Source organism: Alosa alosa, chromosome 7 (assembly GCF_017589495.1).
Source record: "Alosa alosa isolate M-15738 ecotype Scorff River chromosome 7, AALO_Geno_1.1, whole genome shotgun sequence".
Lineage (NCBI taxonomy): Eukaryota > Metazoa > Chordata > Actinopteri > Clupeiformes > Clupeidae > Alosa > Alosa alosa.
In genome coordinates, this window is record NC_063195.1 from 20,990,287 (window position 1) to 21,008,590 (window position 18,304).

The 18,304-nt window shown below is 46.1% G+C and overlaps 2 protein-coding genes and 3 non-coding genes across 5 annotated transcripts; all 5 read left to right on the forward strand.

Annotated features, from left to right (window-relative positions):
- The first annotated feature begins 158 nt into the window (after nt 1-158).
- cct4 (chaperonin containing TCP1, subunit 4 (delta)) lies at nt 159-7,756 on the forward strand. Its single transcript, XM_048248801.1, has 13 exons — nt 159-448; nt 1,051-1,103; nt 1,202-1,291; nt 1,387-1,495; nt 1,995-2,259; nt 2,656-2,788; nt 3,223-3,362; nt 3,792-3,888; nt 4,524-4,634; nt 6,014-6,144; nt 6,549-6,783; nt 7,123-7,236; nt 7,608-7,756. Exons 1-13 carry the CDS (start codon nt 331-333, stop codon nt 7,620-7,622), a joined length of 1,611 nt encoding a protein of 536 aa, XP_048104758.1. The 5' UTR covers nt 159-330; the 3' UTR covers nt 7,623-7,756.
- Nucleotides 3,000-3,125, forward strand: LOC125298685. The gene has a single exon (XR_007194260.1). It is a non-coding gene; the product is annotated as a small nucleolar RNA SNORA23 (small nucleolar RNA).
- On the forward strand, nt 3,951-4,122 carry LOC125298683. The gene has a single exon (XR_007194258.1). It is a non-coding gene; the product is annotated as a small nucleolar RNA SNORA23 (small nucleolar RNA).
- LOC125298684 lies at nt 5,592-5,763 on the forward strand. The gene has a single exon (XR_007194259.1). It is a non-coding gene; the product is annotated as a small nucleolar RNA SNORA23 (small nucleolar RNA).
- A 547-nt stretch (nt 7,757-8,303) lies between the features above and the next one.
- fam161a (FAM161 centrosomal protein A) lies at nt 8,304-17,991 on the forward strand. Its single transcript, XM_048248899.1, has 8 exons — nt 8,304-8,611; nt 9,883-10,151; nt 10,655-11,773; nt 11,818-12,003; nt 12,733-12,900; nt 14,438-14,537; nt 16,693-16,847; nt 17,213-17,991. The coding sequence occupies exons 1-8, from the start codon at nt 8,456-8,458 to the stop codon at nt 17,514-17,516; spliced, it is 2,457 nt and encodes an 818-aa protein (XP_048104856.1). The 5' UTR covers nt 8,304-8,455; the 3' UTR covers nt 17,517-17,991.
- Nucleotides 17,992-18,304: the final 313 nt, after the last annotated feature.

The window sequence follows — 18,304 nt, forward strand, 5'->3', positions numbered from 1 at the left end:
AAATAACCTTAATGTTAGGGACAAAACCAAAATAAACTACGGGAATTTGATCGATGTTTTCTTTGGTTTATTGACAATGCCTGAAGTACATGATTTCTGAATGGCATGTTTTTGTACTACTAAAACGTCATTTTCATGCGCGCTCCATTACCATTTAGGGTCCTTTCTCTGCCTCTGTCGCAACCGGTTGATCTGGAAGGTTCTGGTGGGATCAGGGGACTCGGCCGAATCTTAACCCATCCTGCACTATATCAATCTTTAGTGCATTTAGGGTGGAATTATTCCATAAAGCCATCTTCCAGGAACATAATTACCCAAATATAACTGAAGATGCCCGAAATAATGGCGGCACCAAAGGCTCAAGTAAGAGGCCGAAACAAAGGAGGTGCATATGTGGACCGTGACAAGCCGACACAGATTCGGTTCAGTAATATTAATGCAGCAAAAGGTAAGTTAATGGTCCTTGTCCGCTGTAGTGTTCCTGAAGAAGCGTACTTTTTATTTGGTGTTATACATGCTGAACTTGGTCACTGCAGAGTGCAGCATCCTTTGAAACGGAGGCGTGTTTGAATGGAGGGATGCTCTGTTGAACCGCTAACTAGCTACATAGCAGATTAGCTCAATTGTTAATCCCGAATAACACCTACAAATTGAATTGTTATGAACGTCTTATTGCTTGGAAGATGAACGTGATATTGGCAATGTGTAGCCCCTTACTCGGTTTCACCGTGTTTTTTGTTGTTGCCTGCTTTCAAAGCAGGAAATCATGTAGACGACGCTAAACTGTCAGGGTTGCTGCATCATGCCCACATGAAAATTGGGCTTAGCTGCTAGCACTAGAACGTTAGCAACTGGGAAAACTGCATTTACGCAGTTATTGGTGTGCAATTTAAGTAATGTCGTGTATGGCAAGATGTTGGATCATTTTACCTCATGGGTCCTGTGAAGTAGAAGGATCGGTTAACTACTGCCACTGAATGCGGCTGTGGGGCTCATGATGGCCATATATGGGTGTGGCGTTGTAACAGTACCAACATCTTTGTTTGACAGCTGTCGCCGATGCCATCAGAACGAGTTTGGGGCCTAAAGGCATGGACAAAATGGTAAATATTACCCATCCGTCAATTCACTTTTCATATGATGCCATTAATTAATTATTCAATCAGTATTAACTAAATTATTGTTTTTTTCTGGTCTCTAGATCCAGGATGGCAAAGGAGATGTTACAATTACCAATGATGGCGCTACCATTTTGAAACAGATGCAAGTGATCCACCCAGCAGCAAAAATGGTAAAGAGTTTTGTGTTGTCACTACTTATACCACGAGATATATTGACATTCATTTGTCATGGGGATTGTGTAACAGTTTGTTCTTTCATTTCCAGTTAGTCGAGCTCTCCAAAGCCCAGGACATTGAGGCTGGGGACGGCACCACATCTGTGGTGGTCATTGCCGGAGCACTTCTGGAGGCCTGTGCCAAATTGTTACAGAGAGGTATCTTAATAACATTTGGTGCTTTTCGTGACCAGCTGACATACTCTTGTGATGTGTAAACTCACTGAGATTTTTTTCAGCTTAATTTGATGGACTGTTAGGGTCAGTACATCTATAGTTAATGTGTTGTAAAGTGTGGCTGTGGGCGTATGTTGTGCGTATAGTGATCTGTCTGTCCCACACTCGTCCAACGGCCACAGATTGACTAGAGGGGATATAGTACTGGTCCAGTGACCCCCACCACTAACCAGTTTCGCAGCCCTCTTACATCCCTGATCTTGTTTGTGTTGTGTAGATTTGTATTATTTACCTTTTTCAACGAACTGAAGCAGAAGTGAAGTAACATAACGAAGCATTTAGTTAGAAATGCTATTTTCTTAATTGTGTAATATTCTAATGCATTGATGCATTTTCTAATTCTTACTTCTGGTCCTTCTCTCTCTCTGTCACTCCTTTCTCTCTTTTTTTTTTTTTTTTTTTCTTTTTCTATCTCTCTCAGGTATCCACCCCACCACCATCTCAGAGTCCTTCCAGAAGGCGGTGGACAAGGGCGTGGAGGTGCTGACCAGCATCAGCACGCCGGTGCAGCTGAGCGACCGCGAGACGCTGCTCAACAGCGCCACCACCTCACTCTGCTCCAAGGTGGTGTCACAGTACTCCAGCCTGCTGGCGCCCATGTGCGTCAACGCAGTCATGCGCGTCATCGACCCCGCCACCGCCACCTACGTCGACCTGCACGACATCAACGTCGTCAAGAAGCTTGGGTGAGCGAGACCGAGCGTGGGAGGTTGTGCGGGATCTGAGAGGAGTTTAAGGTGGTGTGACTGTCCCTGTGTTAGGGCACTGACTGGTTTCATACGCATGCTCTTTTAGGAAGTATTGTTGCGTGACTGCACAACCAGGGTAAAAGATGGACGAGTTCATGTATGGCCATCTAAACAGAATTGTCCTTATCAATACCTGGATTTTTCCAAACTCATTACACCCATACATAGTATCCATCCCTCCATCCGCCCTTTTAGAATGAATTGAAAGGATGCTGAATGAGAATTCTTGGTTCTATACACACTGAAGACAATTCATCTTAAGATCATTCCATTGGAGTTTGGCCATTTTATGTTGTAGACTCTCTGACTTGTAAATTTGCCTGTGGTTTCCAGAGGGACCATCGATGACTGTGAGCTGGTGGACGGACTGGTGCTCACCCAGAGGGTAGTGAACTCCGGCCTGTCCCGCGTGGAGAAGGCCAAGATCGGCCTCATCCAGTTCTGCCTGTCCCCACCCAAGACAGATGTGAGTACCTGCTAACATAGATGGAGCTGTAAGACTAGTGTTATAGACAATAAGACTAGTTGCCTTTGCTATTGTTGTTGACAGTTATGTCTTTCTGTTTGGGTGCTGTGAATCCACTCAAACTACACAGGAATTCAAAACTTTGCCGGATCTTTGATGGCCTTGTGGCGTCTACATCTATAGTTAATGTGTTGTAAAGTGTGGCTGTGGGCTTATGTTGTGTGTATAGTGATCCGTCTGTCCCACACTCGTCCCACGGCCACAGATTGACTAGAGGGGATATAGTACTGGTCCAGTGACCCCCACCACTGACCAGTTTCGCAGCCCTCTTACATCCCTGATCCTGCTTCTCCTCTTATTTCTGGGTGGAGGCACTTCAATAACTTAAGGACGTGGTTATTGCCATGATTTCATTTATATTGTCTTGGTCACAGATGGACAACCAGATCGTCGTCTCCGACTACGCACAGATGGACCGCGTCCTTCGTGAGGAGCGCGCCTACATCCTCAACCTGGTCAAACAGATCAAGAAGGCCGGCTGCACTGTCCTGCTTATCCAGAAGTCCATCCTCAGGTAAAGGGACGGCCCCATGATGGTGGGGCTGTTACTGTGGTCAGATCAGTACCATCATGTCATGTATCCAAGCGTGTAATGTATGGGGGAGAGTTTTCATCTTAATTTGATGGCCTTGTGGCGTCAGTATATCTATAGTTAATGTGTTGTAAAGTGTGGCTGTGGGCTTATGTTGTGTGTATAGTGATCTGTCTGTCCCACACTCATCCCACGGCCACAGATTGACTAGAGGGGATATAGTACTGGTCCAGTGACCCCCACCACTAACTAGTTTCGCAGCCCTCTTACATCCCTGATCTTGTTTGTGTTGTGTAGATTTGTATTATTTACCTTTTTCAATGAACTTAAGCAGAAGCTTTTAACCAAAGGGACAATGACCAGTTCTAGTCTAAGTGACCCTATGTTGAGGACTGTCCTCTGTGTCGTCAGGGATGCGCTGAGTGATCTTGCCCTGCACTTCCTTAACAAGATGAAGATCATGGTCATCAAGGACATCGAGAGAGACGAGATCGAGTTCATCTGCAAGGTATGTTGCCACCTCAGGTTCCTCCTCAATTCCATAGTTGAAATGCTAGAAAAGTGGCTGTGGGTGTGTGGTGTGTGTGGTGTTCGTCTGCGTCTGGTGCGGCAGCTCGTCTGTGTCTTACGGATGCTGCTGCTGTGCCCACACCGATCCCACGGCCACAGAGCAACAGGGGATCATAGTACTGGCCCTGTGAACCCCTCTACCACTGGTCAGCCTCCAAACTCCCCAACAACAATCTATTTGATTTTATTGATTGACATGCATTGTGCAGTTATTCATTTCAGTATGTTGTCATTACTTTATATAGTACAGATCATGTATCAGTGGCATGTTATGTTTAATAAAGTAAAGAAAGTGCACTAATGGCTGTTTAATAAAGTGAGCTGTTTCACATGGCTTATGCTCTCTCTCTCTCTCTCTCTCTCTCTCTCTCTCTCTCTCTCTCTCTCTCTCTCTCTCTCTCTCTCTCTCTCTCTCTCTTTCTTTCTCTTTCTTTCTTTTCTCTCTCTTTCTTTCTTTTTCTCTCTCTCTCTCTCAAATGCGCACACACACACTTATATTCTCTCTCTCTCTCAAATGCACACACACACACAAACTAACTATCGTCTCATTTGCTTCCCTCTCTCCCCCACCAGACCATTGGCACCAAGCCCATTGCCCACATCGACCAGTTCACCCCTGAGATGCTGGGCACGGCGGAGCTGGCGGAGGAGGTCAATTTGGATGGCTCTGGCAAGCTGGTGAAGGTAAACGAGTTCACTCCCTGGCCCTTAAATAGGCACTAACGAGATAGTCATGCACACACACACTCTCTCTCTCACACACACACACACACACACACACACTTTGCACCAGCTGTCACTGTGAGAAGACTTAAAAGGATGAGTGTGTTTGGGAAAGAGCATCATGAATCATAGATGGGTGTGATGTGATGTGTATATTCACTGGAAAGTTCTAATCATTTTCACAGCTGTTGGTAAGGGATGCTCTGAGTAAGGCATGTAGTGAGGAAGTACCCTCTGCTTTACATGTGTTCGGTCACAAAGGCCTGTTCAGATAGAACCTTCCAGGAAAAGCATGGCATTTTGGCTAATAGTCACCTTTATGTCCACATAAGAGCATTACGTTCTAAGGTCTTTTAACTTGTGTTCACTTGTGGGTGAAAATTGCTATTCTGATCTCAAATTATGTTAAAGGTAAACTCACATAGACCTAAATTTTCCACACAGACCTCCATTTCTCGAGGTCACCGAGTACTGTCGGCACAAAAACAAATCAGTGCTACCTAGCTTGAGTTGCTGCAGCCACTAGCTAGAGTAGCCAGGCAGCTTAGGTGTTGCACACTGGGGGCATTATTTTAAAGATGCCCCTAAAATCGTCAGATTTCTCCGTTAAGTGTTGTGTAAAACATTTTGGTTTGCACAGAAGCCTGACATGACTTAACGCTGCAGAGATGGCATTTTGCCTTAATCTTAGTATAACTCACAAATAATTCCTCCTCGTTCCTTCACCTTGCTCAGGCATCCCTCTGACCTGTGATGTATTTTCTGACTGAGGCTACACATTTCTCCTGTTTCTGCATCAGTTGCCTTATTAGCCACCAGTGTGGTCAGTTTTTTTTTTTTTTTTTTTTTAATGATCTCTAAAATGTATTGGCGCCATCATTATGCACTGCCTTGTGTTCATAGTTTGAAGTGGCCGTGGGTGTGTGGTGTGTGTGGTGTCCGTCTGCGTCTGGTGCGACAGCTCGTCTGTGTCTTACGGATGCTGCTGCTGTGCCCACACCGATCCCACGGCCACAGAGCAACAGGGGATCATAGTACTGGCCCTGTGAACCCCTCTACCACTGGTCAGCCTCCAAACTCCCCAACAATATCTACCCTTAGTAGCCCATGTGACTTTGTACATTCATATATATTTATACATCTATTTATTTAGCGGACACTTTTACCGAAAGCAACTTAATAAATGAGGATAATATTCCAGCTACAATGCCACAATGCCGAGAATTGCTACCATACAGTACTCGTCTTTTCTCTGACTGCTAGACACTAGGAGGAGGTTGCTTTTATTAAGTTATTGTATCGGTTTATCTAAACAATATATCTGGTTGTACTTGCCCTAGATCACTGGCTGTGCAAACCCAGGCAAGACTGTGAGCATCGTGGTGCGCGGGTCCAACAAGCTGGTGATCGAGGAGGCCGAGCGATCGATCCACGACGCTCTGTGTGTGATCCGCTGCTTAGTGAAGAAGAGGTGAGGCTGTTTTTTTTTTTTTTTTTTTCTCTCTCTCTCTCCTTTCTCTGTCCTGCCAAGATGAAGGACGATCAGAGTGTGCTTCCGATGCTTGTCGGGTTTGATATGTATTACTGTGCTCTCCCATGGAGTAGAGAAGAGGAAAGCTATATATTACCGTGCAACAGTGAAGCAATGTAGAGAAATATCTCAATAATAGGAAGTTCATGATGACACCGCAGATTATGATTTTCTTTTTTCTTTTTCTTTTTTTTTTAAATGTAAGGAAAGAGATGGACGGTATCGAAACCAATTTGTGTTTGTGTGAATTTTAGTGTTTTCTGTTTTGGCACTCTGTGTGTATTTTGGGGGGAAATATATATTTTGTAATTTCATTTTCCTTCCTTCGTGTCCATCTGTCCCAGGGCCCTGATAGCAGGCGGCGGAGCCCCTGAGATTGAAATGGCGCTGCGCCTGGCGGAGTACTCCCGCTCCCTGGGTGGCATGGAGGCCTACTGCGTGCGCGCTTACGCCGACGCCCTGGAGGTCATCCCGTCCACGCTGGCCGAGAACGCCGGCCTCAACCCTATCTCCACGGTGACGGAGCTGCGCAACAGACACGCCCAGGGGGAGAAAACAGCCGGGATCAACGTCCGCAAGGTGCGGTGGTCCCCTTGGAAACCCATAAATATAGAATAACCTGGAAGTTACATTGGGGCAGTGTCTTGGGCGTATGCAGCAAATATACCATTTTTTATGATTTTTACCTTGTATTGACTTGTGAACATGTACATGGTCGTTATAATAAACTCAAGTGTATATACTTTTTAAGATATATATATTTACAATTTATTTTTATATTATTTAGGGGTTTAACTATATTCATAGTTTATTATATTATGTTTTTTTAATATATATTTATAGTTTGTTTTTATATATTTTAATTGTTTATATATATTTTGAATACTCATGTTTTCTCCCCTTGTGTCCCTCCCACAGGGTGGCATCTCTAACATTCTGGAGGAGCTGGTTGTGCAGCCTCTGCTGGTCTCCATCAGTGCCCTCACCCTCGCCACGGAAACGGTTCGCAGCATCCTCAAGATCGACGACGTGGTGAGTGTAGCATAGGCCTCAGGAATGAAGCACAGGCCTCAGGAATGAAGCACATTAATATGTTGGGTAGCTCTGTTAGTCAAACTTATAGCTTAAAGAAATTAATATAGGAAATTTACCCATTTTTAGCCTTCAGACTGGATAAGGGGTGAACGATCAAATAAGAGATTCCAATTTGAACTGTCAATTGTCTTGACTAGCTAATCATGATGGCTATTAATTGGTTTATCCCAATGCCCCGAAGACTGGTAGACAGTGAGTTGGGTAATGAGGTGGACAATGGCGAAGACAAAAGAAACCAGTATGCAGAATTAGAGATGGGGGTTGATGTGGTCTAAGTAATACTCCTAATCCATTCTGTTGTTTTGCAGGTAAACACCCGATAAGGAGCGACAGTGGAAAACCTGTCTCAACACTCCCGTCTTGGACTGTGCTTGCAGGAAAACCTTTACATGTATAACGCCGTGTTTAGTTTGTCACCATGCGTAATATAATAAACACATTTTTTTTGTGGACTCCAGCAATGTCTCATTGTTTTGTCTGTCTTTGGTGACCACCACACTCCTTGACCTCTCAGCACGGCAGACTTGATCTGGGGCCAATTTTGACAACTGCTTGCACTGCTCTGACAGTGATAAGTAGATAATCCTTAAATCTAATTGCCTGGTGGCATGTGACCTGACACACATGGCAGGTGGTATGACTGACTTTTTTTTTTTTTTTTTTTCCTTTTCTTTTTTTCAAAAAATAAAAAGTAAAATAAGTAGGAACAGGGCAAGCAGTGTTGACATGGTTCACATAATTGTTTGATCAATGAAATATGAATATTTGGTAAAGAAATGTGAAACTGGTTTTCATAATAAAACTAATCTTATTTTAGAAGTTGGACCAATTTGATTTGTTCAAATGTTATAAAAAAGTTATGGATTGACACTGTTAGCTCAAAGGGGTTATGCAGTTGTGTAGTAGAGCATCGATTGTAGAGGGGGAATCCTGACTGCCTCACTTCCTCCATTAGCTGTGTCACTTCCTTGGATTCACCACGGAGCGTCGTTGCTCTGCAGAGGTACGCCGGTGTAACCACTAACGTTAACGTATTTTATACAGTCTATGCCAGTAACCAGTCCAGCATCCATCCTGGCAGTGGCAGACCCACTAACTCGAAGTTTTGCGAGAAAGACTTTTTTTTTCTCATACAACGATTGTCAGTTGAATAACCATGCAGAGCAATCATCGAAACAATATCATCGTTACTTCGTGTCTCAAAACGCCGGTAGACCCATACACCAAGACGCCACTGGCTTTATATGAACGAGAGAGAGTACTCCCGTACGCGACGAAGGGACAACTGGAGAACCGAGATTATGAGAAAGAGGTAATTTTACAAGAGGAAGTTTGAAAAAACAATGTCTCTGGTGACTAATTGGCTAACTAACTACGATAATGGTAAAGGATTCTGAGCTATGATATAGCCTACGTTAAGTTATAGCTGAATAGTCAAGAACTAAATAACTTGCAACCTAGATGTCTTCACTGTGTTTGTCTGCTAAACAGGGACTTTGACCTTGGGGGTAATTTACTTGTCAGTCGTACAATTTGTTCTGACCTAAACTTGAAGACTGCTCATTCACCTTTTTCTGCAAGAAAGTAAATCGATGCACTAACTGGGCTGTTGTTGCCCCCTTGCCCTTCATTAGCCTGGTGGTTGTGTACAGTGGTACATGATGCCCTGCTTAGCACTAACAAATACAGACACTAGACCTGTTGACCGTATAACCAACAACTTGCCCTGGTTTCACCTTTTGTATCTTGTTAGTAGCTGGAATACGCCCAGGGAGCAGCAAACAAAGCCACACTTCTGAAGGAGGGTCTTATGTAGCCTCTGTTAGAGAATCTGCTGCTAAGACAAGTGCCCTCTGGAAGGATTTTCTTGCCATATGGCATTCCAAGCTGACATACTGATAATGAGCTTAAACTGAGGGTTGCATGTCTTCTTCATATTACACCGACCACAGTGTGAGTGTCCTATTACGCCTCACTGTACAGAATCAGTCATATTTACCTGTTTTCATATTGGTTTGTGTTTGTGTATTGGTTTCATTCACCTAGAACTACACATGGATTAAGTATTTTAGCCTACCCTTTTCCAGTGTTTGACTTTTCTTATATGCCTACTCTTCTATTATATTGCCCCTGACATATAAGGTTAAACAGCAACTGATTGGTTAATCTCTACATTGAGCGTCCATTTTTGCTCTGTGTAGAAGTCCAGGCAATATATTTGAACACACAAAATGAGGTGATGAGGCATTTATGCGACTATGTTGATTAATTATTTAAGGCAATAATATACCATAATGACTCCTTCTAATTTCATTATAAGAAAGGTATTCAGAATCACATTACATTTGGCATCTGTATTAGGCTTTTGTTGATAATTATCTGGGATAGTTGCAATTGCGAAACCAAAACACATTTACATTGCTATTTCACACTATTATTATAGATCTCCAGACATTGAATTTTTTTTATTTTAGATGACAACTCTGTCCTGCTTATTGCACTCTCAGTCCTCATCTATGCGCTTCCCCTTAACTAATCCACCTCCACGGCCCTGACCCCTCCCCTACCTTCCCGTCCACTCAGATGGAATACGACTCGGAGTGTGACGTGCCGGCGGCGGAGGAAGACTCTCCGGGAAAGGGCTCTCCGCTCCTGATTAAGGACTACCGGGTGACGGGCGACCACATCGACCTGCGCGAGTTCTACTTCTCCAACGAGGAGTACTACCGTAAGCTGGAGCAGCTGAAAAAGGCCCACCTGCACACCATGTCTCAGCTGGAGCAGATGTACCGCAAGAAGCTGGAGCTGAAGGGAGGCCGGGGGCCGGGGGGCGACACGCAGCACCCTCAGCAGTGAGTGGCCAAAAACAAACACTTGACACAGACGCTTGTGATTTGGTCAGCATGTGAGGTATTACCTGTCATCTGTGCAGATAGCTACTCAGGCAGGATGGAAGAATAATGTGTGTAGTTACTATCCAAATGGATCTGTGGATGGACTGTGTAAAACGACACCACAATTTGACCTCAATTTTTTCACACATTCATTGTCGCGGAAATACACGGCTAGGCTCAGCAGTGAGTGCAAAAAAAAATAAATAATACGCAAGCTCAAAAAATTGGTCAGAAAGTTCCATCGTGCACCTGTCACAAGTGCTGTTTGTACAAACCAATACCTGGATAACATGCTTTGAGGGTGTCAACTAGAGGTGTGCTCATGGGGTACTGAACCGATTACCTTGGTGTTTGTCAGCGTCTAGTTCTGCCTCTTGAGCTTTAGAAACAGATGGTCAGGGGACAGCAGTGACTTTTGTTTGATTGATTGATTGTTTGTTTGTTTGTCTATTTGTTGCCAGGACGCAGTGGGGAGGAGGTGGCTTAGTGCCTCCAGGGTGCCGTCTGAAGAAGTCCCACTCGCCCACGAAGCTGTGTCAGGCGTCTGACGGGTCGGACGATGAGGATGAGGAAAACAGGCCGGAGAAAGGCCTGTTGCTCTCGCCCAAAGAGCGCATTAAGAACATGTGGCAGGACTTCTCGGTGGACAAGCCCCTCCGAAGTCGCCGACGACCCGGGCACCACGACTCCTTCTCCTCGCTCCAGAGCCAGCCGGGTGACGACGCTGACCGGCAGGACCTGGCACGTGGCAAGGTCAAAGGTCGGCGCGGGATGCGGAAGAAAGTGGTGGAGAAGAGAAAGAAGAAGAAAGAGGAGGAGGAAGATGGCGGCGGTGAGGGAGGAGAGGGTGGGCGTCCGCGCGCGACGGTCCCGCAGCCGTTCAACATGACGCTGCGCGAGGCCGAGCGGAAGCGGCGCGGGGTGAAGACGCGCGCCGAGGTGGAGCGCGAGAACGCCGAGCTCCGGCGGCAGCTGGAGGACCTGACCGAGTGCCAGCGGCAGTTCCGCGCCAGCCCCATGCCTGCGCACGTCCGCCTGCCTCTCTACGAGGAGCTGCAGCGTCGCCGCGACCGCTCCGCCGCGGCCGAGGACGGCACCGCGAAGACCTCCCGATCGCCCCCGGCGTCGCGGCCCTTCAGCTTCCTGGAGCGCGAGCGGCTGAAACGGGAGCAGCGCGAGGAGGAGCTGCGTCGCATCGCCCAGGAGGAGGCGCTGGACGCGCGCGGGCGGCCGGCGTTCCGGGCCAAGCCCGTGCCGCGGGCCGTACGCGAGGTGGCGGCCGCCAACGAGCGGCTGAAGGAAGAGCAGCTGTACCGCGCCATCAAGATGCAGATGCGGGCGCGCGACCTGCTCCACAGCGCCTCCATGCCACCCAGCATGCTGGCGCGCCGACTGGAGGAGCGAAAGCAGAAGGAGGAGGAGAGACAAGCGGCCGACAGCGACAGGGCGAGCCACCGGCCCAAGATTAACCCCGACGTGCCGGACTTCGACGCCAGCTACCGGCGCTTCCAGAAGCAGCTGGAGCGCGGCAAGCGCGAGTCCAAGCCGCTGACCGCCTGCGAGCCCTTCCGGCCTGCGCCGCGGCCAGCCTGCCCTTCACTTGGCGCGGGAGGCGTGGCCGCAGCGCCAGCGGGACGCGACCCCGCGACTACCGCTGGCCGTTCCTGAGCTTGCCGTCCTCGTCGCCCCGCCAGCGTCGCGGCCCGCCCCGCACCTCCTCGTCCAGCCTCTGCTCCTCGCTGTCCGGCAGCCAGGAGGTGCTCAGCGCCAAAATCACCGACGCCGCGCGCAAACGGCAAGACGCCATAAGGTAAACTGGTGCCCACACGCACGAGCTGCCCTCTCTAGTGGAGGGTTGCAAATGCCCATGGACCCGTGTTCGTGTTCTAACGACCTCCATTAGTATCCGCTTGTCCCCGAAGCCTTGCTGGTGTCTCTGGATGGTGCTTCATAAACACTCCAACCCTTGTGTGCCTTCTGATGTTGTACTACAGTGTTGTGTTCGTTCCTGGCCCCCTACACTGACTCATAAGTGGACATGCTCTAGAAGCTGTGACTCGTAGGGTGTGGTGTGTGTGTGTGTGTATGTGCGTGTATGTATGTACTTTGTGTCATCATTTTTGTATAGTCTTTGTTCTAGACTACCCTCTGTAGAGTCTCTACTGAGCAAAGTAGAATGTGTGTGACTATGTCCTCTAAAATCCAAGAATCCCAAACCCCCACTACGCAGTTTAGAGTATCTTCCAATTACTTCCTTCTCAATGCTGTGCACCCTTCTGAAACAAAGAGAACTTCCTGAACTGCTTCCATACCAATGTGAGTGTGGCTCTCCCAAACTCACCGACCTCACCCAAATCTCCACCTCAGTGTCTGGACGTACCCCCTACACCTGCAACCCTTAACCTGTCAAAGAGCCTTTTTACCCCGTGACCCCTTACTTTTCTCTTACTTATAATCACCTCGACCCTCTTCATCATGCTGGCTGCCTCTGCACCCCCCAACATCCCTCCCACCCACCTCCCCATCTCCGTGGAGACAGGAAGGTTCTAGAACAGAAGCAGAAGGCGGAGGAAGAGGAGAAGAGGTGGCTGGAGCGTCAGCGGGAGCGGGAACGCCGTCTGCAGAAGGTGATCACCCGACGGGCGCAGGCCATCGACCCGCACCAGACGCTGGCCCAGACGTGCCCGTCCAAACTCAAGGAGTTCAGGTAGAGACGGAGAGAGAGCCCATGCCGGTCCAGCTCGAGACTGAAAGGGGGTGGGTGTGGGGGTGGAGAATTCAGATTACGTTAGACTTCAGTAAAAAAATGAAAGCCTGTCAAATTACCTCAATCTCAGACAAAATCAACTCTTTTTACTTAATATTTGGTATTCAGGGTGGAGAAAAAGGCCAAATCGCCTCAAATCACAGACTCAGGATAACTTTATTCTACTAGGTAGCTGTCGTGAAAGAAAGCTAGAGCCCTCGGTGGGGTAGCACTAGCCTGCATTTTCCATTGACAAACTTCAGAAGTTATGTTATCTCCTTATTGGGGGGTTTTACAGAGAAACTTCAGACTCCATATTCTGTACAACATACAACGTACACAGAGATCTCTTTGAAGGTTTCCATACTTTCAGGACGGACTCTTTGTGGAGTTTCTGCAGTTTGAACAATATCATGTGTTTCTCCACATTTTTTTCACTGCCATCACTTTAGATTCAATTGCATTAGCCTTCTAAAATTACTATATTATAATAAATATATTTATATTTTTCTAATGTGTACATTTTTCGATAAAATAAATATTTTGTGAGCAATATGATGTAGTGTCTCTTAACATGCTATGACTTTATTGTATTTTTTTCAATTTTGAGGAGTGGTGTATGTGTGCAATTGTCAGCTTTTTGGTCAGTTAACTTTTTGTTGCTTAAAGGAGAATTCCGTTTATCAAGGTCACGGAGTACTGTCGGTACGAAAAAAATCCCCCAAAACAATCGGTTCTACCTATCTAAAGTTGTTGCAGCCAACAGCTAGAGCTACCAGGAAGCTACAGTGGTACACTCTGGGGGCATGTTCATGAGTTCTCCTTTAAAGCGATGCTGGGTAACAACACTTCTGTTGACGTTAAAACAAAACAGAAAGCTAGCTAGCTACTTCCTCCCCCTCCCTCCCGTGCAATCGAAACTCTCCTAAATGTGCATCTCGTCGGTGATTTGCTGGAACAATTTTTTTATGGGCAAAGGTTTGCCCAAGTTGTTTTGTGGCTGTTTTTGGAGCCTGGGTTTTCCACAGAGATCACATTTTTTAAAAGTGTATTCAGGACACAGACAGCTAACAGATGGTTAGGTGATGTTTGCTGTAAGTGACAAAAAATATTTTAGCCTAAAAAACATATGACATCGCTTAGAGCACCCTTAATATATGCCAAAACAGGTTAAGGTGGAGCTGATTACAGATAAATGCCCTTGAGACACTTTTGCTAGAGAGAGTGTGTTTTTTAGGGCACACAACCTGGCCTCAATAAACATCACTAGTGCAAATAAAACATCACAGTAAAATTGACACAGGTAATCTGCCAAAATTCTATTTGAAATAAATTCTTGTTTGATGTTTAATTCAGTTGAATGGATGAATGTAAGTGAACAAGCAAGTGAGTGTATGTTGTGTGTGTATGGATATATAAATAAATGAATGAGCAAGTGAATGTGCGTATGAGTGTGTGAATGTGTTGATAACGGCGGGGCTGGTGTGTGTTGGGGCAGAAAGCAGGACCAGCAGCGGAGGAGAGAGTACAGAGAGGAGATGAAGGAGATCCAGGAGAGGGTCAGGGGCAGGCCTCTGCTGCTGGAGCAGGTGGCACGGGTAAGGCACACACACACACTCAGACTCAGAGAGAGAGAGAGAGAGAGAGAGATACATACATACACACTCAGAGAAAAGGGAGAGTCACACACACTCAGAGAGAGGGAGAGCCACACTCACACTCAGGGAGAGAGAGAGAGAGAGAGAGACACACACACTCAGAGAGAGAGACACACACACTCAGAGAGAGAGACACACACACTCAGAAAGAGAGAGAGAGAGACACACACACTCAGAAAGAGAGAGAGAGAGACACACACACTCAGAGAGAGAGACACACACACTCAGAAAGAGAGAGAGACACACACTCAGAAAGAGAGAGAGAGAGAGACACACACACTCAGAGAGAGAGACACACACACTCAGAAAGAGAGAGAGAGAGAGACACACACACTCAGAGAGAGAGACACACACACTCAGAAAGAGAGAGAGAGAGAGACACACACAGAAAGAGAGAGAGAGAGACACACACACTCAGAGAGAGAGAGACACACACTCAGAAAGAGAGAGAGAGAGAGAGACACACACACTCAGAAAGAGAGAGAGAGAGAGACACACACACTCAGAGAGAGAGACACACACACTCAGAAAGAGAGAGAGAGAGAGACACACACACTCAGAGAGAGAGAGAGAGAGAGAGACACACACACTCAGAGAGAGAGACACACACACCTCAGAAAGAGAGAGAGAGAGACACACACACCAGAAAGAGAGAGAGAGAGACACACACACTCAGAGAGAGAGACACACACACTCAGAAAGAGAGAGAGGGGGAGTCACACACACTCAGAGAGAGAGAGAGAGAGAGAGACACACACACTCAGAGAGAGAGACACACACACTCAGAAAGAGAGAGAGAGAGAGACACACACACTCAGAAAGAGAGAGAGAGAGAGACACACACACTCAGAGAGAGAGACACACACACTCAGAAAGAGAGAGAGGGGGAGTCACACACACTCAGAGAGAGAGACACACACACACTCAGAAAGAGAGAGAGGGGGAGTCACACACACTCAGAGAGAGAGACACACACATTCAGAAAGAGAGAGAGGGGGAGTCACACACACTCAGAGAGAGAGACACACACACACTCAGAAAGAGAGAGAGGGGGAGTCACACACACACTCAGAAAGAGAGAGAGGGGGAGTCACACACACAGAGAGAGAGACACACACACAGAAAGAGAGAGGGGAGTCACACACACACAGAGAGAGAGACACACACACACTCAGAAAGAGAGAGAGGGGGAGTCACACACACTCAGAGAGAGAGACACACACACTCAGAAAGAGAGAGAGGGGGAGTCACACACACACTCGGGGAGAGGGAGAGTCACACACACACTCAGAAAGAGAGAGAGGGGGAGTCACACACACTCAGAGAGAGAGACACACACACTCAGAAAGAGAGAGAGGGGAGTCACACACACACACACACACACTCAGAAAGAGAGAGAGGGGGAGTCACACACACTCAGAGAGAGAGACACACACACACTCAGAAAGAGAGAGAGGGGGAGTCACACACACTCAGAGAGAGAGACACACACACACTCAGAAAGAGAGAGAGGGGGAGTCACACACACACTCGGGGAGAGGGAGAGTCACACACACACTCAGGGAGAGGGAGAGTCACACACACATACACACACTCAGAAAGAGAGGGAGAGTCACACACACACACACACACTCAAAAAGAGAGTGAGAGTCACACACACACTCAGAGAGAGGGAGAGTCACACACACATACACTCAGAGAGAGGGATAGTCATACACACTCAGAGAGAGAGAGAGACAGTCTCTCACATGTGCACACACATATAGACTCAATCACACAGAGAGAGAAAAACAGTCTCTCTCTCTCTCTCAAACACACAGACAATATGAAATGAATGATACGAACAAATGAAGATGATACGAACAAATGAAGATGATACGAACAAATGAAGATGACACGAAGCAAATTAATACACTTCAGCAATTTATATATTTAGATTTATTCAAACTTATATTTAGATCTTCCAACTATTGGTGGGTATTCTATTCCAGTATTTCACATCCATCTAATCGGTAGAAAAATAACTTATGTGAACCATAAACTAAGTAGAAAGTTAAAAGTATTCACATGATCTTTTTTTTTCAATCTCACACAGAACAACGCAAAGCAGGCTGCAGAGAGACGCTACGTAGAGGCCCTGAAGGCGTGCGGCCTCTCTGAGGATTTTGTGCAAGACAAGGCGCTCAAGAACCGACGCTCTCGAAGCGAGTCGCCCTCAGTGCGGTCGCTCCAGAGTAACTCCACACGCAGGTAGGCCCAAGGGATCCTGCCCACACCACTGTCCTCCAGGGGGTTTAAGAGCAATGGGGCATTTATTTATACCTCACAAGACAAGAGGGGGCAAGAGTTTAGTGTTCAAGAATATACAGCCATGTTGAGATGTAGCTCTGATTTATTTTTTTGTTGTTGTTTGTTTTGTATTGACCTTGGGAGGCATGCAAATAGTCAAGTCAAAAAGTACGGAGATATACTGAAATAGAGGAAAATCTGAGCTGAGAATACAGAAATACACAATATAATTGTCCAAATTTCAATTTGCCTCAGTGTAATACAGTGTGTTAAATGACAGGATTTACCTCATATATTCAAAGCTAAGTGTAAATCTTTTGCTGTAGGGGTAAGGATGCAGCTCGGACAGACTCAGTCAGTCTGAACGGATCCCTCCATGATTATCAAGATGATTACGAGGAGTACCAGGATGGAGAGGATAAAGATGAGGAAGAGGGATACAGGAAAAGGGAGTACAGTCAGTACGAGAGTGACGGAGAAGACCAGAGTGACCCTGAGAGGCGTGAGGGGGACAGTGTCTCGAATGACAACGACGACCCGGATTACAACGAGGATGACCAGGATGAAAGTGACAAAGGAAGTGACATCATCGACAGACACAAGGACAGCCAGAGCAGCAGGAGCAACTAGAGCAATCACAGTTACCATGGCAGCAAGGGCAGAAAAAGTAGAGAGCACTCAACTGTTTTTTTTTTCAACTGTTTTTTTTTTCTCTTTTCTTTTTTGAGAGTGAGATGATGAGATGGAGTTAAAGATGTAGAGTAGAGATGTTTGTGTCAGATAGATGGGTGGATGCACTGACAGTGACAGGCCGTGGTGTAAAAAAGCATGGACACAATCAATGCCTGGACGTGTTGTAAATATGGTCATATTAGAGAATTGTATGCAATTGTTATTATTTAAATATATACATTATTTGTACAAATTATTTCAGACTTATGGAAGACTATATAAAATTGTAATATAAATTGGCATTAGTATAGCCTGTATAAGTAACTAGACAAAACATGTAAGCTAAAGCCGTGGCTTGTAATTAGCTTCATAAATGAAATATATATAACTCATAAACTATACATGTTTATGTCTGAAAGTATTAAATGCCAATGGACTGGTAGGATTAAAAAGTGTGACAAATAAAGTTTTCACAACAAGTCTCCAGTAAGCATGTCTGCATCCTGCATGCTGTGGTGGAAAATAAAAATCCATTCCATATTTCATGTAGAGCTCGTACAAGCAGAATTGTAAACCACAAGACGCTTTTGGCAGATGCCTGGTCTGATATAGTGAGCATATTTTTGGTAATACTCCAAACTGTTCAGGGTCGTGATGGCTCCTCGTATGTCTGTATCTCAAAACCCGCCTCATACTTGAGACCAAGGACAAATGTTGCAGTAATGTGTTGGCTATAGGAGTGACAA

Coding starts and splice junctions, on each gene's coding strand:
- cct4 (XM_048248801.1), top strand. CDS start 331: ATGCCCGAAATAATGGCGGCACCAAAGGCTCAAGTAAGAGGCCGAAAC. Junction 2,789..3,222: donor TGTCCCCACCCAAGACAGAT/GTGAGTACCTGC, acceptor TCTTGGTCACAG/ATGGACAACCAGATCGTCGT. Junction 3,889..4,523: donor AGATCGAGTTCATCTGCAAG/GTATGTTGCCAC, acceptor CTCCCCCACCAG/ACCATTGGCACCAAGCCCAT.
- fam161a (XM_048248899.1), top strand. CDS start 8,456: ATGCAGAGCAATCATCGAAACAATATCATCGTTACTTCGTGTCTCAAA. Junction 8,612..9,882: donor ACCGAGATTATGAGAAAGAG/GTAATTTTACAA, acceptor CCGTCCACTCAG/ATGGAATACGACTCGGAGTG. Junction 11,774..11,817: donor GAGCCCTTCCGGCCTGCGCC/GCGGCCAGCCTG, acceptor GCGTGGCCGCAG/CGCCAGCGGGACGCGACCCC.